At 36.5% G+C, this 23,150-nt stretch overlaps 1 protein-coding gene across 5 annotated transcripts in view; it reads left to right on the top strand.

Moving 5' to 3' along the window:
- Positions 1-23,150, top strand: part of UBE3D (ubiquitin protein ligase E3D) — a 76,367-nt gene that overhangs the window by 1,025 nt on the left and 52,192 nt on the right. For 4 of the 5 annotated variants that reach the window (XM_079327177.1, XM_079327176.1, XM_079327174.1 and 1 more), the window contains exons 3-8: positions 1,575-1,665; positions 6,351-6,582; positions 10,795-10,864; positions 13,251-13,320; positions 14,154-14,262; positions 19,287-19,456. In XM_079327177.1, coding sequence (XP_079183303.1) covers positions 1,575-1,665; positions 6,351-6,582; positions 10,795-10,864; positions 13,251-13,320; positions 14,154-14,262; positions 19,287-19,456 — 742 coding nt within the window. Of the gene's footprint in view, positions 1-1,574; positions 1,666-6,350; positions 6,583-10,794; positions 10,865-13,250; positions 13,321-14,153; positions 14,263-17,174; positions 17,955-19,286; positions 19,457-23,150 lie in introns of those variants that run through there. The other variant, XM_079327178.1, reaches the window with a different exon arrangement.

Raw genomic sequence — 23,150 nt, 5'->3', positions numbered from 1 at the left:
CGGAGCGCTGGAGCATTCCCCGGGCTGGCTCCGAGCGGTGCCGGGGCTGGGCATCCTCAGCCCTGCTGGGCAGCCTGTGCCACTGTCTCACTACTCTCACAGTAAAGAATTTCTTCCTAATGTCTGACCTAAATTTCCTTTCTTTCAATTTGTACCCATTACTCCCCATCCTGTCAGCAATGGGGTAGATTCATCCAGGCAATCAGACTATGGTTGTCCATCCCTGACCACTTAGTCATGAAGGATTATGGGTTTGTGTTGGGACTCACTATTCTCACAGCTCGGGTTTCAGGGTTAATGTCACAGGTAACATCTGCAAAGTTGCTTTCTGTATTTCCATGATGCAAATTCAGGTCTAGGATGTGTTTGCAATAAATAGAAAGCATGGTAGTACAGCTGTTGCTTTCTTTAATCCTGACATCCAATCTCAATATGTTTAGATTCATTTTATATGATGTGACACAGAAAGATATATTAAATAACACAAAATCACCATTCTGAGCTTTTAAAAAGGATGATAAAATATGTAATATACAGGAATGCAGCACCAGAAACACATTAGAATACTGTGTTGGTATGCTGAGATGGCATCTGTACATTAATCTGTAATGATGCATGGGCTTTGACAACTCAATTATATCAAACTGTTTAATGTGTCCTATTAATGAGGCATGTTTCAAAAGACCGATTATGAAGTTTTAAAAATCAGCCTTGGAAAGTTGTGCTAGTGAAATAGGTATGTGAACCAGGTGGTAATCAATATATATATTGGATAGTCTTTATTACCCTCTGATGTTTCATATTATTATTCAAAATAGTTGAAATTCTGGAACCTTTAGAAGTACTTTTCTCTTGTGTTTGAATCCTAAGTTTCAAATACTGAATGTCAGCGCTGAGAGTAACTTTGATTCTTAAGTATGAGAAAGTGGGTGATGCACAGCATATTTATATGTAGAGCTAGGCTTACAGGTTTCCTTTTCTTCCACTTAATGTAATCAGATAATTTGGGGAGACTTTTAGAACTTCTTTTTTTGCTTTGGAGAAGTTGTTTGAGCTGCCTTTTGTGAGACCATTTTGGCCTGCAGAGGCCGTTGCTCACTATCTTTTCCTGGAGTGGTTCCACAATTGTTGGTTTCTTACCTGCCTGAAAATGTAAAACTAGTGCCTGCCCCTGCTCCTCATCATGACTATTTGTGTTATATATTGGTGTGTCCCCTCATATTCTGATCCTCAGAAATACCACTGTGAAAGAGTGGCTTTGAATTTTGATTTTTATAATTCTGCAATTATATCTATATATCAATCCTCTTCTGAAGAGGATTTGCACCTTGAAAATAATTATTTATATATGCAGCTCCTACTCAGTAATATGGGGCACGAGGTGGAGACAGCAGGTTTTTCCTAAATGTAAATACTTGCTTCTAAAAAATTAGGGTTGTGTTTAAAATGTCAACCTTTTTCTTTGTCTTTTAGATTTATTATTTTTGGTTTGAGGTATTCGGCAAGATTTTTTTATACAGGTAACAGAAAATTTTCACAATTTTAAAGGTTAATATATTTCCTTCCATCTCTAGATGTGGTTTTTACCTTGAGGGAAAGCCTGAAACCCAACAAAAATTATGTCTTTTACTGTCAGTCCTGTGGTGACATCGCAGTGAAAGACCGGTGAGTACTGCAGTGTCTTGTATTTATAGCAATAAATGCCATAGTGATTGGGATTCATAGTTTTTTGTGCACTTAGAGACAGCTAAAAGGTATTTCTTTTAAAACTGGTAGACAAGAACACATTTGAAGCACTGCAGATGACAAAAAGCAAAATTACCTAAAGCAGTTTTTTAGCTGTTTATTCATTTACTCCTTGATTTTTTTCCTCTGTATTTTAGGAATCCTTTTCAGTTCTTTTCAGTCTCTTACAAATTTCCTTCAGTAATCATGCTGTAATTATAGTCTGGCTGCTCAGAATGGGGATATTGACCACAGCTTACTTTTATCTTTTAAGCAAAGCCTGCCTCCCCATAGTTCAGGCATGCTGAATTTGGGAAGCAGGAACTGTGTCTTAGCTGTGTGACTCGGCCTTATCTCTGTTCTTTACAAAGTCTGCAGAGTGAATGAGAATTTTAATAAAAAGGTGCTGCATTGTCTAGTTCTTCTGATGAACAATTTTGACAGCTTCAGCTGAGTATGTAAGAATTGTTAGAGGTGTTCTTACAGCCTTTTATGATCTGTGTGACTCCAAACACTTGAAACAATAATACAAATGTGTTTCATTCTCTAAATTTCTGTTACTTTCTTGCCTTAGAAATAGATTTATGGCTAGCTGAATGTAACTGAATAAGGATTTCTTAACTTTCTCATCTCAAATGTCTCATCAGAAAATCTAGTAATAACTCTCTATTTTCATGCATTGGTAAAATAATGGAACTTCTAATTTCTAGACAGTGACATTTGCTTTCAAAACATATTGCACTTTTATATTTGCATTTCTCCAGGAAGAGTTAAGTGACAGCAGAGCTGGATGGATTGAAGGGCAATTGCAGAACTGTGTGAAAGAGAGCATATTAAAGTGTGAATTACTAGGAAAGGGTCTGTAATAAGCAAAACCTAAGATCTAAAAAATCATACTGTTATGAAGAAATTGAAATAAATGGGATTTAGTTTAGATAAGGTTGTGGAGAATACATAAGATTCTTCCAATACCTAGGAAGTTGCTGAAATGAAGATGGCAGTAATCTTCAGTGAAAGCAAGAGGAATCTATGTTAATATGGAAAAAACAAAAAAACAAAAAAACAACAAACCACTCCAAACCTATTCTAAATCTTTTTTTTTTTTTTTTTTTTTTTTTTTTTTTTTTTTTTTTTCCTGTTAGAGGCTGCATAGGAAGCCTTCCTTTTAAAGGTTAGATTAAGAAATGTACTAGTAATGGTTTAAATGTAAGTAATCCTTCCTTGGTTCACAAAAATCGACTCTATACATTTTCTGAAATTTTCTGTCTCATTCTGCTTCCTATGTGATAGCTCTTCAGAGGTTAGGGTTATGCTCTTTCATTCTTTTCAATTTCCCTCACATTATGCACATTAGAGGAAATTGTTGTATTTTTTTTTCTTCCATTGTGCAAGAGCTGAAAAGAATTAGAGATACTTTCTTTTATTCTTTCTCTTCCTCCAGTTAGGCTAAGTGTACCTCATATATGAAATAATTATTTAATACTTTATTCCTGTCATGAAGCCTTTAAATTCTTAAAGGCTTGTGGTGTGTGGATGCCAGTTGCCCACCAAAGCTGCCCTGTCAGTCCCCTCTTCAGCTGGACAAGAGGGACAAAATATATCAAAAGAGGTCATGAGTCCTGCCAGCAAACCTATTCCAGTGTGGGCTTCTCTCTCTCTCCATGGGTCCACAGATTCTGCCAGACTTCCCATGAGGCCACAGCCTCTTTTGGGCATTGTCTGCTCTGGTGTGGGGTCACCCATGGAGTGCATCCATCTACTCTACCATGGATCTTCATGGGCTGCAGCAGGACAGCCTGCTTCACCATTATTTTCCTCATGGGCTGCAGGGAAAACTACTCCAGGGCCTGGAGCACCTTCTCTCCTCCTTTTTTTTTCTGCCTTTGGTGTCTGCAGAGAAGTTGCTCCCAGATTTTCTCACTCTTCTGACTGCAAGGTGTTTTTTCCTGCTTTATTAAATACATTTTCAGAGAGGCAATAGCACTGCTGATGGCCTTATCCTTGGCCAGTGGTGGGTCTGTCTTGGAGCTGGCTGGCATTGGCTCTATCAGACGTGGGGGAACCTTCTGGCAGCTGCTCACATAATCTATCCATCTACTCAAACCTTGTCATGCAATTGCAGTACAGAGGAGTGGTCACAGCACCAAGCCTTGCTAGAGTTCAAGCAGCATCTGGGCATGGTATGAACCTTCAGGTTGTCCTCTGCAGTGTCCTAAGTTGGATGCTTGTGAGTAGCAAGTGATCCTTGCGGGTTCTTTCCAAGTTAGGGTGTTTTATGATTCTGTGATAATAATTGGTACTGCACAAATACTCCACTGAAAAACTCATGGCAGGGCAAATCAAATTACACTTTTCCTACATAAGTAGTGTTAAGCATGACAGTTAAGTGTCCAGCTAGGCTCTCACAAGATTTTTAATAGGTAAATAAGGGAGACTGCAGTTAAAGAAATGCAGTTGTTTTTCTGTGATGGAACTGAACAACTATATGTTTAAAAGTCTAAAGTCCATTTTACTTCCAGTTTTTAGTATTTTCAGTATACAGAATAGTATTACTGTGGGTTTGGGGTTACTGGGGACATTTGGGGTTGCTTTTCTTAATCCAGTCTTTCAGGGGTCTCTATGGTCAAATACTTACTGTAGCCTGGAAGATCATTTAAGACTTATATCCTTATGCCAGGGCTCTTATAGACTAGTGCTTAACTTTAAACTTTGAAAAAGTAAATTAATTACCTACTTTTCAGGTTGGAATGTGAGAACTATCTACAGCAGGAGATTCAGCCTGGCTAAATTAGACACTTTCATGAGAAAGCTACTCCTAAAGGTCCCAACCTAAGAATTGTTTGTTGCTCTCTGACTCTGATGGCAGCCTAGGTGGCTATCTTCAAGTAGAAACCTGATTTTTATTAGGAGCAAGTTTGGAGAGATAAGTCACCCTGTTTTCTAGGTTTTATCATGTTATTTAGTAGCCTCAATTTAGTCAATACATAGTAAACCTTAAGTTAGTTTTGTTTGTTTGTTTTTCTAAGAAGGCTCCATTTTTATAAGTACTAGATTTCTTCAGTTCTGGTGACCCACCCATGAGTGGCAAAAGCCTAAAATACAGTGGAAATGGTATATTTTCTGTACAGCTCAGAGTTAGGAGGAGTTTAAGAAATTCCTACTGGTTCAAAAAACTTCTTTTGTTGGAAAAGAAGTAAAGATCCTTATGCTGTAGACTGTGAGAGTAAAGAAAGGTTGATGTAATGAAACAGGACAGCATGAGTTTGCAGCTTAAGGTAGCCTCTGTCTTTTTTTTCCTTGTAAGAACATTGCTGAGCAATGCCAGCTTTTTGTTACTTTTGTTTGAAAAGCAATACAGGAAGATTTTTTTTTTTTTCTAGCAGGGTGAGTCCAGGCACTGGAACTACTTGTAAAGGCTGATGAAGAATCAGTTATTAGGCCAACAGCAGAAGTAAACTGTCACTTTGGCAGAATTGAGTAGTATCTCAAGCAGTATATAAAGACCACAGAAAATGAAGACAGACATGGGTAGTACTGAGAGGTTTCATTTTATTTAGTTTTGGTAAAGCTGCATCAGGGAATTAGTTATTCCAACTTTGATCTGCAGGTGGAGCAAGCAGAGTTTTAAATGTATTGTCTATCTAGAAAAAAAAAAAAAAAAGATTTTTTAAATAAAACGTTTTTCTTTCACCTACCGAACAATTCAAAAAGGCCAAGAAGCTACAGTGGGAGCAACTGACATCTTCAGAAAATGTTTGTCTGGGAACTGCAGGAAAGGGAAGATGCCTAACTATTGGTTTAGCAGCTGTGTTTTTATTTGCAAAGTAGCACCATAAGCAAAGTTATGTTTGCAAGTTTTAAGTAAGGAGTAGAATCAAGAAGCTCTGGTGAAGGTTTCAGGTGACAGCTGAAGAAATATGGTAACAAAAGGAAAGCATTCAAGAAACTAGGTAGAGAGTAAAAAATGCAAACCCAATACAGCTGATAATGAAAACAAAGTAATATTTCCAGAAGCAGTATCCTTGGTCCATACAGCTACCCAGGAGAAAGGAATTTGCCTTGAAAGTTGGATCTGAGTATCTGAATCTAAATTAAGATTGAATTATCATTTGTTTGGTGTTTTGTTTGTTTGTACATCTTTTAATGAAGATGTAGTGTGGTGTTTTTTCAGGTTTTAGCTTTTTCAAGTCTGGTATCTGAAACAAAAAGCACACTGAATCTTGCTGTGGCATGAGTCTGTTTTTGTTAGTTTTATATCAACATTTGGTGCTGGGGAACTTTACAAGAAGTAACAAATGTAATTGCAAGTACTCATATTTTCATGACTGGGTAGAGCTGTTTTATTTTTGCTATGTGATTCATTTCAAGAGAGGACTATGTCAAATTCTGCCTTATAATTCCTGAAGATTTACCCTTGGGAAATGCTTCATCATGGAAGGAAACTCAGCCACTGCTTTCTCAGAATTCACCCAAACAAAGTGCCTTTGGCTGAAAAGAGAGTCAAGCACTTCCTTTTGAGAAAATGCCATACTTATCCCACTATTTGTAGGAAGCCTAAACTCTCTTTAAGTATCTTAGAAATTAATTATAACATACTGAAATGTTTCTATCTTCTTCCCTCCAAGGAAATTTCTCAGAGTTCTTCCACTACCAAGTGAAAACTGGAGTGATTTAGTTGAAGAGTGGTGTTGTCACCCTGACCCCTTTGCCAGAAGCACTTTGCACCCTCAGCATGGTGACTGTTTTGTTGGAGACACTTTTTTCCTGTTGAATTCAGGAAATGAATCACATGTGCCTGAATCCCCCATGTGCTGCTCAGAAGCTGGACACCATGTTTCACAGTGTGGCTCCAAATTGGTAAAGTATATTCTTTAAATATGTTTTAGGTGAAGTTGTTTGGACTTTTTCATTGTAAAGTACTTTCTTTTGTTATTAGTTTATTTAATTTGTATGTATTATAGAACTGTTTTGAAGGTCATAGGGAGTCCTTGACATTCAGCTGTACAGAAGCCAGAAAATATTCCAGGCTATATTTTTACATTTTGTAGAGCTCACACCACAGTCTTATTGACCTGGTGTCTTATTGACCTTATTGGTCTGATATTGACCTCAATACACAAGTAGAACTTAATACTATAAAGTACTGTATAGTTCTATAGTACTACTGCAAAAGCTACTTTATTATGTAGTTCTGAACCCAGATATTTTCCCTCAAAATTATCATGAGTGAAGGACATCAGAATTTAGTAAGGTAATACCTATGATGGTTTAGGTGTTTGTTAAAGGGCGGTGGAACAAAGAATGAGGTGGAAATTGAAGTAACAATTTTTTTTCTTACACTGTGACTTGAGGCATAATCATAACTATGATAAAAGAGAAGTGTGGGGGTTTTGTCCCCTTTTTTTTTATTTTTAGAAAGACTTGGAAGTATTGGAATGTGTCCTTTGTGTTTAGATGTGGCTGTGTTAGGTTCTTAAAGCATAGTAAGGAAATTGAGTTTGTTTGACTGCTCTGTCTAGTGAAAGGAACCTGCCATCCCATATACCTGTTCATGTTGATGTTTCTGAGGTGTTCCAGGATAAGACAGATTCATCAACTAAGTCTGTAGGAAGAAGGCTGTCATTGACTTAGAAACATTAAAATTTGTTGTTGCCCAGGAAAAAAAGACATTTTTGGGGGTGCATATGTTTTAGTGGTGGGATAAAACCCGTGAAGAAAAACAGTTCAGTGCTTTATGTTTGGACATCTAGCACTTGTATAAAAGTTCAGGCAGTGATCTTTTTTTCTGCCAGAAGAACATGCAGAACTGAGTTCACTCACATTTCCATGAAGACCTTTCTGTTAATCTATTGCTTGTCTGCATTTGTACTGACAAAGGTTGGGCCTACACATGCTGTATTTTCTCCCAATGCCAAGTATTAAACTGTCTACCTGGCTGCCTTGGCCATTTGTGCCTGGAACAATTGAAGGCTTATTCTGTACACATTTCTAACATGAAACATTTAATCTCTTGAGAACCAGACACCTTGATTTCTCCCTGCTGCTTATAATGATATGTACTATCCCCAGTGAGAGTCACCAGGATTCTGGCAGTTCAGTGATTGCTGGTGTGATGTTCCCAGCGACCCCTCTGCATGGGGAGCAGTTCTGCCCTGTGGTCCCTATCTGCAAGGCTTGCAGCTGTGGTCCCCTGGGTTTCTTGTTCCATTGTTCTTGGAAAAAACAGAACATGCAGAGAGGAAAATAAGGACTGATATGCTGTAAGGGTATCAGCATGGCAGAAGCAGATTAATTTGGCTTAACTCTGTGACAATGGAGTTACTTCTTCTGTTTCCTTAATAAGGAGGTAGAGTAGATGATACCAAATTTCCAAGAGGACAATGCTTTCTGCCAGAGGTTGCCAAAATGGATTCTCACATTTCAGTAGTCTTAAAAGAGATCTTAGAACATCAGGAATAAATATGGGAAGAGGCAAGGGCACATGGTGTTTATGTTGCACACTTCTTCATCAAAGAGAATGTTTATGAGAAAAGGATTGGTTTGCAGGCAGAAATAAATAGATTAGAAGGCAGTAAAAAAAGGATGTGGAACAATGATTTTATTGAGATTTGGGTCGAACCAGGATAACAGCAGAACTTTTGAATGAGGGAGGAGGCTGTTTTATATCAGAAGCATACAATAGTTTAGTGTGATGAATGTTCATGTTTGCTTCCTTATACTTGCATTGAAGTTGAGAATTTGTTCCTTGTTTGTGTCCAATCCCTTTTTCTTCATCTTTCGCACTTGCAGTGAATTCTCATTTCTGTGTTTTTTTATTTCCAGCATCACTCGGTTGCCAAGCAAATGAGCAGAACTGTTAGATCCAGCAGAAGCTAGACTAATAAGGAAAAATCCCCCTCATACTGAAGCAGAAAATTCTTCCATAATATGAGTAATAGAAAGTTACAGGCAAGACAGATTGCTATTGGCATAAATGTTCTCATTTTAGAGAATATTGTTGCAGTCTGCCCCAGTATGAAAGTTCCTTTTTAATTGCATTGCAGTTCTTTGGAAAGTGTTTGCCTATGACCAAAATAGTAGCAGGAATGTACCAGAGATACTTAAACAATCTTTTCCAAACTCCAGTGGGACCAAGACAACATCCTTTCATTGCAAACATATTTTTCACATCTATTAGTCTTCCAGTGTAACATAGTTCTTAAATGTCACATGGTCTTGCAGCATCTTAATAGTATCTCTTGGGAAAAATATTTTTCCTGACACCATATCAGAGATCCTTAGGAATAGAAACAGAAACTATTAGGCTTGTGATCCACCTGCATATGCAGATTGCCAGCAGCTGCAAGTTGTCAAATAGATAAATGGATTTAATTAGTTAAGCTAAAACTATCCCTTTTTCCATTGAAGCATGATACAACGAGTTAGTGATGTTTTTTAGGCACAGTTCTCAGCCAGCACCTGTAACTGAGTCAGAAAAAAAATATTCAAGTTGTAGCTTTCAAGGAAGTACTGTGTATTTTGTACTTGTACTCTGCAGTATTTGTACCAGTCTCAAACACTGGCTTATGCAAAACCTTGTCTTTTTATGCTTGCTTTTCACATTGAGCAAGTAATTTCACTGCATATGTTTGAGAGGAGTAGCAAGGTAGGAATTGGGAAAGAGGATAACTGCATATATGTGAACCAGATGATTTTCCTGATCTCCAGCACAAGGGGACTGTACTTCAAACATAGTCAGCTCTCAGGCTTTTAGTTTGATTCTGTTTTTGACCATCATTAAGGTTATATATATATATATATATATATATATATATATATATATATGTGTATGTCCTGCTTTCAGACCAGAGCTCTAATGTGTTATACCCAGGTTAATAAGCCCACACAAAACCAATTCTGAAGCTTAGACTCTGGATTAAAGTAAGAATTGTACTTACTTGTTTGATGTATTGAATTTAAATATTAACACTGTAATTAGTAGGAGTCTAATAGGGTAGATTCCATCTAGAAATGAGATATTTTTCAAAGGGCATTAATAGATGCATGAAGCAAAGGCAAATATTCAGTGATGTTATGGAGAGTGTAGAGACTCCATGAACCAGATATTGTTATCCACATTTTTTTTTATAAGCCCTTGATGACATTGCTTCCTCTGTATTTATGAAGACTTCTTTAACTTTTATACTTTTAAATGCTTTCCTATAGTGAGTACCAAACTATATTATGTATCATGTGACAAATACCTTCTTTTTTTTTTTTTCTCTTTTTTTTTAATTCAAACAGGGTTGGAATTTCATAGCTTGAGCTATGAGGGCATATGTTTGGTTTTTTTCCTGTTCAGCTTTTCCTAAACATTTGTGATTTTAGATATCTTGATACCTCTCAGTCTTCTGTCTTCCATATATTTTTCTGTTACGTATATTTTCATGCCACATATAGAAACTATTTGGCACTTCTGACAGCTATTCTTTGTCAATACCTTTTCTGTATTTGTTTGAAGAGAGGAAAAGGGTTGTTCAAGAACAGCATCCACTCATCTTTCTGGAATATTGTGCTGTGTTGTATACTTCAGCTGTTTCCTAGTAACTCAAAATAATCTGCTGACATATTCTGTTCTCTGCTGAACATTGAACTGGTATTCAACTCCTATAAAACTGTCCACAGTGGCTAGAACTTGTTACTGTGTAATGGTAGTCACATTGCAGCATACTATTTTATGTATATATAATGGAATACTTTATTTCAGGTGCATTAATTTGCCCTTAGCACAATCGAATTTAGCTTATCATTTTATCATCCAGTCACTCAATATTACAAGATTCTCCTGTTAGCCATTACAGATTGTGCCATGTGGATATATTGCCAGATTTTAAAATTAGTACGAAACTTGCAAGCAAGTCAAAATGTAGAAAGCTGAGGTAGTGAAGGCAAATATGTGTGCATGCAAACATAAACAGGACAGAAACAAGTAAAAAGTTTCCTATCTGGTCTCTAAATTATGTTACAGCTATGCATTCCTTTTTCAGAATATCTGAGTGACATTTAAATGATATTTTTTTTGTCCTACAGAAGTCAAAAGAAAATACCAGAGTAATTTGTAAGCGCTGCAAGGCAATCCTGGGAGAAACAGTTTCATCAGGTATGAGATGTCAAAACAAAACTAGACTTGACTGCATCAGCCATTGAACATTGGTGGTTAAAAGCACTGAAGAAAGTTTATCAATAAGGTGCAGTGATGACTCCTAGGTGTTTGTCTCATTCCCTTCTGGAATAGATTAGGTTGGTGCTTCCAGTGTTAGACCTTGAAAGTGACTTTCAGCAGGAATTTTCATTATCCTTGTTTCTGTGGCATATTTGGCTAATTCCAAACCTTTGGAAGACTCAGTGTGTGATTTCAGTTTACTAGGAATCCCAGGAAAAATGAAAACTTGAGAAATTACAGGTTGCTTTGTTTCCTGTCAGTTCTACAGAATAAGTGAAAGGTAAATTCAGAACTTGATCAACACAACTAGATGCTGAAGAGTGCTAACAGTCTGGTTTTGTGGGAAGGAAGCCTTTTCAGAGAAACAGGTTATGTCTCATCCTCACCCTGTGATGAGCTGATGGAATTATTGGTTTAGGGGCTCTAATTATATTGGGTCAGCAGGGTTTACCTGAAGTGGTGTAAAGATGAGTGTCTGGTTGTTTTAAAAATTCAACTGTTCTTGGAAGAGAAGCAATGATGTTATTAGCAGGATTCATTCTTTCATTCTCCCTCTCTTCTACTTCATCAGTTGGTGTGAGCCTGCCTCAGTTCAGGGATCTGGTGAATATAAAACTTCTCAGAAAATGCAAAGCCTGTTTAAGAGATGCCATAAGGTGAGACAAGACAGAAGGTGGTCTGTGTCTTCTGTTACAGAATGTTCTGATTGCCCTGTACAGGGATCTGTGCAATACAGGCTTTAATCAAACCAGATTTAAGGTACAATGTTTGAAAGCCCAAAAAGCAAGATGTGACTTTAGGAAAGGAATGCTGGGAAAAGAGCATGAATAACAAGGTCATGAGTAATAGATCAGTGGGAATGGGGAAAGGCAAACACTATAGGTGTGCAGGAATTTGGTATGGACTCTGCACATGACTGAAGCTGAATAGGATATCCATAGTTTTGATCATGTTTCTTCAGTGGTGCAGGAAATTTCAGTAGAGTTCAGAGAACAAAAAAGATGTGTAGTGTAAGTGTAGGCAGATCCATCTCTCTGAAAAGAGACTTGAGAGCAAACTTGACTGTCATGCTTCCTCATGAGCAGGTATCACTGTCTTGCAGATAAAGCAGGATTAGAGTAATATAGCTGTGGAGACCAGATTCAGCTTTGAGATTCCCCTATGGGCTATTCTTTCCCCCAACTCTATCCACATATACTTGTATGATTTTTTCTTGGGAAATCACCTTCTATCTCTCTGCAAGCAAATATCTCCCAAATTCCCAATACACTTGTAGCAGTCGCACCAATTCCTTATTCAGGGCAATGGCTGAGGACCCAGGGAGACTGAACTGTCTTTTCTTTCTGTCTCAAAGAACTCACATAACACAGAGCAGACATAATTAAATTTAGAGGTAAAACATAATTTCCTAACAGTGAAGATAATTTAGAAAGTGTAGTATTTACCTGGTGAAGGGGTGGGATTACCAGGCCTTTGGAGGGTTTGAAACAGATTAAGTGCCTTCCTGAAATGTTTGCTTTCATCCAGTTTTAATGGTATGTGGGGACAGAGATCAGATAAAACCCTTCCATCCTTAAAACTTGTGGACCAAATGAATCTTCCAGTTGTTCACATGCTGAGGCTTAACCTGTTTTGCTGGCCCTCTGGTTAGACTGCATTTGCAGCATAGACCCAGATCTTCAATATCATCATCTTTGACCTGATTTCATTGATGGAAATTAAATTATGTCCTCAGACACTTCTGTTTAGTGTTAAGAGCTGTCTTAGTGAAGTTTTGGTGAACAGCTACAATGAAACTCAGAATGTATGCAGTGGTAATGTTGAGTGAATGTGATTTTAGGAAAGATGTTCCATTCTGCTCTTTGAACAAAGAAGAAAATTATTCCCCTGTGTGAGCTGTTATTAAAACTGTCTCTAGTGATTCACTGCAGCATTACTAAGCAGCAGAGGGTACTAAAATACTTATGTAAGCTATGCTGATCTCAGTGCTTTAGGAAAGTTCTTTCAATTCATCTTTAAGGTTCAGCTTGAGCTCTTGCTTGCTTGGTTTCAAGATGATTGTTCCCAGCATTAAACAAAGATCAATATGAATGAGAAATTGCTGATCTTGTAATTAGCTTGGAGCAGTTTTCTTCAGGCAGTATAGTTTTTTTGTTATGGTTGCTTCTACTCCTACATACCCAAGCAAAATATGATTGGCTGCACTACCTCGTAATTCACTACTGAACAAATATTTAATTAGTATAGTGATATGGTGACTTACAGTCTAATCTTAATAAGTTGGTTATTCTATTGTAGTTGAAAAATGTTTTTGTCATTTTAGATACCATTAAATATTATGCCACTGAGGTGATTATTCAACCAACTGAGGGAAGTTTCAGTCCAACACCAAGGTAACAAAATAATCAGATAATTTGCACAAGTATATATTTTAGAAAGGATGCCAGAAATGCTCTAATGTTGTGGTTTCTTGAATAATTATATATAATAACAGTGCAATTTTATGTAATCATCACAGAATTAAGCATTGTAAAGGCAAACTAGCCAGAATTCATTAATGTACAGTTTTGTTTGCTCATTTTTGTGTGTGATGCAGGAGTTGGTGTATAATTTGTCACAGCGTCTCTTTATTCAGGTGATAAGCCAAAACAAAATGCTTTTTTACTTTGAACTGTTTAAGTTTGCACAATGTCTGGTGGTCAATTATGGAAACAGAAGTGTATGTCATATAAAGTTGAATTAAGTAAATCTTGAAATGTTTCATTGAAAGTGAGACTTTTGAATTTTCAAGTAATTCAGTTTGAATTTAAGACTAAGATGAAACAGAACTCGATCCAGCTACCTGGTATGATGTACAATGGTTTAATGACAGTTTGTTGTTTTTGGGAATTATATTTGAAATGTATGCATAATTCTGAACTTTGTGTTCATTTGTGTAAAATGTAATGGGGAAAAGATTCTATTCAGCATTAGACAATTGGTGTCAGCCAAAATAAAGGATGTGAAGCAATTTAGAGTCCTGATCTATTAAAAATTCTTATTGCAGGAAATAAAAAGTTCTGTAGTTTTGAGTGAGAGGAAGATAAAGATGCCCTATCTTTGAGTAAAATGTGATTGTAGGATGTAGTGGAATTGAAGTATGAGTTACTCATTTACCTGTAGTGCATAGATATGAATAACTGTGTAGTTGTTATGGAAACATGATATGTGGTTAATTCTTAAACAGGTCTCAGTTTGTACAGAGCATAGTTGCTCAGTGTCTTTTGGAATTATCGTCTGCTAAAAGCACATTTAGATTCACCATAAAAGGAGATAATGGAAAAACCTATATTCTGGTAAGTTTTTAAGTCTTCATCTTGCTGAAGAAGATTACCCCATGTATCCCAGTTCCTAAAACATATTATTTATGCTGTTCATTATTTTATGTTTAAAAAATTAACCTCAGTGGTTCTGAGGTACATCTCTTCAAGTAAGAATATCCCTGAATTTTAATCTAATTAGATAAGCACATAGAAATTTTATTGATACAGTAATTAAAGTACTACAGATGCACCATAAGTAGCACGGAAATAACACTATTTTGTATCCAGAAAATATAGAAAGCTAAAGTTTTAATTTTTAATATATATTTCACCTTCTTGCTTCTTTTCTTTAATCACCAGAAGTGAATCAAATTGTGTAGCATCTTTCACAACCATTGTCTCAAGTCAGCAGGGGCTATTAATAAAGTCAGTACATTGCATTGCAAAGTGAAGTATGAACAAAAATAAAATTGCCTATTATACTTGGTGTTCTAATGCTGTTGAACTTGGTTAAGCTTGATATTTAGATGGTGACAGCTAGATTCCTCAGACTTTTAAGATGGATAAGTGTTATCTTAATACTATACACTTACTGTAATCAGGGATGTTTCCTTTTATTTCTGAGCTAAATATGGGTATAGAATTTGTATTTTTGCAGTTTATAGAAATAATTCATAGACACAAAGAAGTGCATGATTAGAGATACCTGCCCTGGATAAATTTATAAATGTACTTTCTTGAGGCAATGTAATTACATAAACTGTTTTATATATATTGTCCAAGTTCTATGAGTTTTGAACATCCAGATGCTGAGGAAAGTGTTTATCTGCTGTTTTTAAATAAATTTTAATGGCAAGACAAAATTTGTGCAACCACTGAGAAATATCTCTTGTGTGATGATAAAATGAAGGTTTCATGAGCAGACCCATAATTATATATTGTCTAATTGAGAAGTCATTAAAAATCATTGTGATTTTTCCCTTGAGCTTATCTATTCCCAAGTTACATAAAATTCTGGTCTAGTAGCTTAGATACAACAAACTGTAATAACCATTTTTTTCCTGTTATTTTTTAAGAGGAAAATCACTTTATTTAGTAGATTGCCATTACTCTTAGCTCTGAGCTGCATTTTTGCCAATGTACCGATTAGAGGACCAGGCTGAATTAGACAAGGCCTGGCTTCTGGTTGGCATCTCTTCCTTTATATTGGTTAGTTGTTAGCTTTTTACAGGTGTTTTCAGTATTTAACATCAGAAAGTCATTGCTCCTATCCAGGGTGAGATTCTGGCAATGGAACCTGTGTTGATATACACATGATCAACTATTCTAGAGTCATGGGTTAGGACTCAGAGGCCTAATGTAAGCTGTATTTAAATTAATGATAGTCAGCAGATAAACAGTAAAATGTGGGTGCTTTGGGCTGTGAGCACACAGCCAAGTTACACAAGTAGTGTTATCACTGATGCATCATGAATCAGCTGTCCCACTTGTTTGCTTTGATAATGAGCCAAAGATTCTAGTTCACAGTGTTTGTGCTTGCCTACTGAATACACACAGCTTAGAACTGTGTATGTGATAATTAGAGTTAGGGTTTTTCACAGATCTTTTTCATTTTTTTAAACCACAAATAATATATGTATTTATTTTCCTCATTTCTTCTGTGTGTATCATTTAGCATTGCCAATTATGTTATTTGCACATATCAGAACATGAGTTTCTGGTTTTTAAGTTACACATACTCTGTTGTTTCAGCTGTATACTACTTTTGTTGTTTTTTTTCTTAATTTTTAAAGGATGTCAATAAAAAAAGTTTGTTTCAGGAGGAAAAAAAGTGGTGCATAGAGATGTCCTTATTTGTCCTAACTGTATCTCTGCCCTCTTGATATTTGTGAATCATTTGCCTTCTCTTTTTACTGCACTGTTGAAGGGTTCCCTGCCTTTTAGTTGCATGAGTTACAAGCTAAGAATAAGAAGAGGACAGCAAACAGATAGTAAGATAGGAAAACACAAGCAAAATGGGACATTATTGGTCAGTATAGCAGTGTCTGTTTTTTTTCTGCACTGTAAGAAAGTGTAGCTTTTAAAGCAGTAAATAAATAGTTTTCTGGTTAGATACAGAGAATTCATCTCATGAATGAGATCAACCTCATAAAAAAGATTACATCTGTGACAAAAGTGGTTTGGACTCTTTGAACACTATCTCCAGTCTTTCAGCATTGAAGGAAAGATGTTTTTTGGAGTGAGATTAGACTGTAAAGTGTTTTGAAAGTAAGGCAGCTTGTATTTCAAGAGTGGAGAGGGAGTGGGAAGATATCCCAAGAAAATTAATACATAACAAAATGGGAGAGACCTGTCAGTCTGATTATTGTCCCTGTCTTGAAGGGCATGAGCAGAAACAATTTTCATTTGTTAAGACTGGAGATGGGGTGGATGTTGCAGTGGTTAAGAAGTGAGATAATGAGAACCTTCTTAAGACTTAGCTACCCAGCTCTCTTAGAGAGCTTTATTCTTTATGAAATATATGGAAACCAAATCTTTACCTGAACACTCCGAGTGTAAGAACAAAATAGCTGTAATGAAAGAACTTTGCATTGTTAATTGTGTAATGATGTAAGTAATGTCTGCAATAACTAAGAAAAAACTAGCAAGGAATAATAAAAGATTTGGTTTTTTTTACCCACATTAAATTCAAATTGATACCTAATTGTCCACAAATTGATGCTGGAAACTCAGGCTGATATAGGGAAACTGATAACAGAATCTAAATTGTGGTATTTCAGCTGTTTGGTTCTAGTCCCATGAAATATAACTGGGGTAGATTTATTGCAGCTTTTCTCCAAAGAACTTTTGAGTCTCTTGCCAAAATGATTTGAAGCAAAAGGAAAACAATGAAAAGAAGACCAACAACCCCCCAAATACTTATTTTTCTGATTCTGTCATTTCAGGAAAGGTCATCAATGGCATTGTGAATGAATTCTACACTTTATGTATATATTTTTCTGTAAAGGTTCTTTTCTTACTGGAACTAATGTGGAAGGAATTTGATTGTGCAAGCTTTGCTGTGCAAAGAGATAGAAAGAAAGGAAAGATTGCACATTGTGAGTAGCATAGTTGAAAGCACAGCTCAAAATATGAAAGTGTGTTAGCCAGAAATACATGTATAAAATTCTTAGAGTCAACGCAATGAGTCTGAGTGAGCGATTGTTCACACAGATCGAAAACAAGATCAAAGAATTATTCATGCATGAATAAAAGAATGTAAAAAATGTGGTTCAGAAGTTGATTTTGCTCATGGCTGGGAATCCTTCCATCCCCAGGGATTCATTTGCTTTCTCCGTTTTGTGTGCTAAATTATGAATACAGATCTGTTGTGTTGCGGTTGAGACAAAAACATTCATATGAGTTCTAGAACATGATTGTAAGATGCCACATGTGGCACTTCTGTAGAAATAAGTGCTTTTCAAATGGACTGTGTTGCAAATGAAATGCTTTGATTGCTTTCTCTGCAGCAGATTGCAGAAGTATTCTGAAAGGAGCAGAGAGCTATTGCTACATTGTTCCCTTGTCTTGTTAGAAGGATATTCCTCTTCTGAAAGGCATCTCAGGAAGCTCCTTCCACACGGAATTGTTAGAAATTTCGAAGGGAAGAAACTCTCTTCAGTTTGTGTTGGCAGTGGCCTCTGTTTCTGCACCATTTTCTTTCAACACCTCTTTTCATTTGGCTTTAAGCACCTTGTGTAATGGTCCCAGCTAATGAGGTATATTTTGCAGTTTAGGCTATAAATGTGTACAGTGAATTACCAGAGCAAAACTGATGAACAACCACTTGCAAAGCCAAGTGCAGTTGCTTGTCATCATTCATGTGCATATGCTGAAGTGATTCTCCTCCTCCTATCCCCTCCCAAGATATCTTTATCAATATGTCTCATTCCTTCTTTATGGAGCTTCCACTGTAATGTTCTGAGCCTTGGGCTCTGATAAATTGTGACTGTCACATTCAATTACAACATATACTATGTGTCCTGTTAATGACTGCTTTCTCCCTCCACAGGGGATATCATGTGTCTGCTACATAACATCATGTAACTTGTTTTACTTGAAGCTGATTAGATCATGAGAAGCAGAAGATTGCTCTCTAGTGAACAACACTATATAAATCCCATTTTCTGTGATAAATATTTCATATATAAAAATTTCATACAGGCACCAGATTTGTAAAAATTGATTTCCATTGTTAACTTGGATCACTTCACTACTGCTGGCTGTGAATTAAGGAAAAGCCTGGCTTATTTGTATGGTGTTTAGCAGGAAAGCCCTGGATCCAAGTCAGAACACTGATACCAAATCGCACAAAGATTAAATGAGATCCTTAATGGGATGCAAAAAGTTCAGATTTCTCAAAACTCACCTCAGTAAATATCTCTCAAATTGCTGTGACCAAAGAGTGCTGAAGAATGCCAATCCCATTATGAAATTTGAAACTTATTTCTCAAGTGAGAGTCTGCTGCAGCTGTTTGCAAATTCTAACATGCCTTTTAGATCATGTTAATTATTATCTTTTTCCTTGCATGTATTACCTCCATAGAGCCCTCACTACTGTGGTGCTTCTAAAAATCCTCAATTTTTGGCACTTTAGTGGGCAGTCTTTCAGTTGTCTGTCTTAAGCCCTCAGTTGCTGAACACTATGTGCTTGACTAATGCCTAAAAAATTATGAGATTGGAAGAATAATACATCTGGTACTGAAAGAGATGACTTGGGACTATTTTTTTTGTTCCTGCCAAACTGCCAAAGGGAATGTGCTACAGTCACAAAAAGAGGCAGCTTCAGAGTAATGATCTTAAGAGTGACTGATTAATCAGTGTTGTATTACCATTTTTTCCTTCACTGGAAGCTGTGCAGACTGTGCTGTATAATAAAATATCAATTATGTCTGTTAATACTTAGTGAGAAACTTTGTAAGAATGTGGCTTAAGTGCCATCTGATTTAGGGTCAGAGTAAAGTTAAAAATGGAATTGTAAGTAATCTGCAGTAAACTAAATTATTTTTCATTTATAGATATGGCTTTTAAATTCTGACACATTGCTGGTAGAGTCTTTAGGAAGTTCTTCCTCCCACAGTGATTTTACACTATTTGGAGATATCCTCACACCTAGCTCTGGACCAGTGAGAAGCTGGAATGCTGTCAAAGTCCTTTACCAGCCATGCATTCAATGCAGAAATAAGGAGTAAGTACACCCTTTTTTAAACTCAGATTCTGCTATTCATTTGCTTCGCATTAGTATTTCTTTTATGTTCTTTGGACAGTCTGTTAATCTCAGATATAAACCTATTTGAATTTGCATATTTCTTAAAGTATTTTGCTTAAGCAAAATGTCAGAGGAGTAGTATTTGGTTTCTGTTGCAGCCAGAGAGAATCTGTTAGATTTTTGCATTGTAATATTTATAAAAAAAGACCAAAGAGTTTTGTTCTTTCTAGGGGCACATGTCTCTAACTTGGTTATTAGTGTTTAAATTTAATTTGCTTTCAGTCCTGTGATGATGTTATTTCAAAAAAAGGCAGGGCCCTGAGAGAAGGGCAAACAGGTGAAGAAGGTAATTAAATACAGTGTCATAAAAATGTGTTTCTTTGATATGTTTGAGTGCAGTGGAGCCCTCATAAAGCAAACACTTGATTTCAGCAAGCTTTGAGTTCGACATAAGGAAAAACAACACTGCCTAACATGTTAAAGCCTTTATCTGTTGGAGAGCAGAGATGAGAGCATTTTGATTAAACAGTGGCTCCAATGTATGATTTAAGCATAATTTACTGCTTTCTTTGGGCAGTGATAGAAAAGAAAGCATTGATTTTGTGTAAGTCACATTTAAATAGTGGTTTGTTGTTGTTTTTTCTTTAAACCTTGGAAACTAGGTGAAAAATTTAAATAAGTATGGATGAAGATATTCAGTCCAGACTCAGTCAATACACAAATAATTTATAGCCCAAAACCTCATAAAAGTGCAACAGAAATGTTTTCTCACACAGTCAAGCGAATGTCTATATGCATTCAATATTTTTGTAGGAGAAACATACACCTTACAAGCATGTGTGATTCCTTATAGTCTGTGTATCCTGGATGTTGCCAAGTGTATTCTTTTTATATTTCAACAGAAGCAATATTGAATAGCGGAAATAAACTCTGACAAATGGAGAGAATGCAAGATTTTAATATTTAGAGAAAAGGTTATTCTACATTGTTAATGTTAGTTATGTAAGAGGAAAAATATCTTTCTTGATGTAATAGTTCAGAAGATGGCTTTGGAAAACCTTATGATCTAAATATTATTTAGGGATCCAAAATACATCCTGAAGTATTATAATTTAAACTGCTTATTCTGACAATGGCAGATGTTTTACTAGAATCTGTCTAAAATGAAAGATATTTCGCTTACTCCTCTTAAGTCTTACAGAAGGGTAACTTACGGTCTTGCTTTTCAAGTTTCATTTCTTTATCACTGAGAAAACTTAATTATCCTAACACACATTCATCTACTCTGACATGTTATTGAGATAAAAGTAATCTACTTAGTAATTTTCTTAGCATTCACAAATGCTTTTCTTGAATGGAGTTCTCAGCAGCAGTATTTTAGTGTGAGATTATATTCAGTTCTTTATATTTCCACAGGCAGACTTGTTAGAAATCACTTTTTTCCAACTTTTTTTCCACTCCACTATTTTGTATTTATCTTTGGGATTTTGCAGTGAGCATAAGGAAAAACTGAGGTTTTAATTCTTCTCTGACAGTAATTGGTATTTTCTCTATCCAGTTCCTGGACAAGTGAAATAACAGAAGAGAATGAATGGAGGATTCTTTTTAAGCTTCAGAAACCAAACTGTTGGTTTAGTATTGTTTTTCCATTTTTATATTTCTAGGAAAGAGCAGGAAAAAGGATATTAGCACTTCAATCTGGTTCCACTAACTCATTTATCAGCTGGCCTCAAGTACCACCTCTCTTTCTATATTGAACAGGAAGGTAAACACAGCATAAGCAAAAATATCAAAACCAGTATGACTTATTTAATGTGATGTGTTTGCATTTAGAACTCAAATCTTATTTCAAGAATTCTGAACAAAGTGTCTGATTTCTTGATTAGTGCAACTTCCAAAACTTTCAGGTGCCCACATTCTGATAAAAATTATAACACTTACCTTGCTTGCTTCTGCACATACCCCTGCCTTTGGAGGTAATGGAAAGGTTTCAGAGCCCATGGCCTGCTTCCCATGAGAGGGGAGTGAGCAAGGACATGTCTAGAGTATAAAGGGATCAGCAGGAGGTCTGCATGTGGCTTGGACCCCAGTAGCTGCAAGGGATAAGTGTGCACTCTGGCATTCTGTTTTTCTCTTCAGTTGCTGTGAGTCCCTGGGTACACTTGGGTTCTGTCCAATTCTGGCAGGGCCAGAATCTGATCTGTGTGATGGAATGGGAAGCACCTTTCTTGTGGATGCTGTAGAGTCTGTGCTGGTTAGCTGGGCAATAGGTTAAAAAGAATAAGGTTAATTAGAAGTGAAAGTATTGTTTTAATATCTAAATACAATAAAGTAATCATATATTTGTAAAGCATGAGTGAAGAAATGGAACCAAATCTGTACTTAGTCTATGTACACAAGCATAAATCTATTTATTGAGAGATAAATACACAGTTCCATTGTGGCAATTGAGGATTTGGGCTTTGTGAAATTCTCCCTTGACAAACACTGCTGCTAAAGAGAGTCTGACTGATATTGCCTAATAATTCACATTCAGGCGCCCTTTTCTGGGGATGCACTTGAATATTTCTCTTGAGGGGAATGTAGTAGCTTTTGAGTGTGATCTTCATTTCAAGACTTCTGGGGTGTCAGAAGAAATTTATTGTCTCACTTGGAAACTCATTTCATCCCTCTTTTATTCAGAGCTCAGTTTTGCAATTCTTTGTAATTAACTTAATGCTTATTTCTCTTCCTCGGATAGGGAAGTGTTTTCCCCCTTAAACTACGAATTATGTCCTATGAACAACACTGCTTCAGTGAGCAACAGAACTCTCTTTCCTCCAGTAAATCATTGGCATATCTGTCACTGTACCTTACATTCAGTATTGCTCTAAATGTTAACAGTGCAAAGGAAACAAACATTCAAGTAGATAAATGGCTGTGGTTCATTACTGGCTGCTGAGTGGTAATTATCCATTTGGAGTGATTGCTGTTTAGGGGTGGCTGATCCTGAAGCCTTTTTTTACAAATCTGTGGTCTGAGGCTGAGAGTTGCTGTGAAGATAATTGCCCATTGTGTGGCATCAGCAATATGCTGATTTCATGTCAAATTTGTTGATCTGTGTTGACCATCAGCTCCTTTCCAGGTAGATTGCAGTCTAATAAGCAGCCTTCCTCTTTGTTTTTATGCAAGTATCCTTTATCCAATTACATCCTAGTTTTGTTCAGAATTTTTTTCTTTCTTGGTCATGGCCGTTTTTGTTCTCCCAACATGTGTGCTGTTGGTGGCCCTTTCCAGCAAAATGTTGTCTGTGGAAGGAAGAAGCATGTCTCTGCTTCCAATCTCTGGAAAAGTGACTGACATATGGGATAGGAACAAACTGTGAACATGTCATGTGGAGCCTCTCTCCATATACCTTTATTTTGCAAGGAATTCTTAACAGTTGTGCTCTGGGTATTCTCTGTATATTAGGCTGCTTTGCTTGAGGACATTCAGGAGCATTTGAGGAATTGTAAAGTTAAAATAGGATTAAATATATCCAGACATGCTATTTATAGTAGTTCTTGTCATTTCTCCTTGCAGCTGTATTCCTCTGATCTTCCTGAGGGTAGCCTTTAAGTGTTGTAGTGATTTGTATCTTACTCCAGCAGTGAAACAGGGCTAGAAACACTTAGGTGTGTGTTACATGTGATAA

This window comes from Erithacus rubecula, assembly GCF_903797595.1.
Source record: "Erithacus rubecula genome assembly, chromosome: 2".
Classification (NCBI taxonomy): domain Eukaryota; kingdom Metazoa; phylum Chordata; class Aves; order Passeriformes; family Muscicapidae; genus Erithacus; species Erithacus rubecula.
The sequence above is the reverse complement of the archived record's forward strand: the minus strand, read 5'-3'. Positions and strand labels throughout refer to the sequence as shown.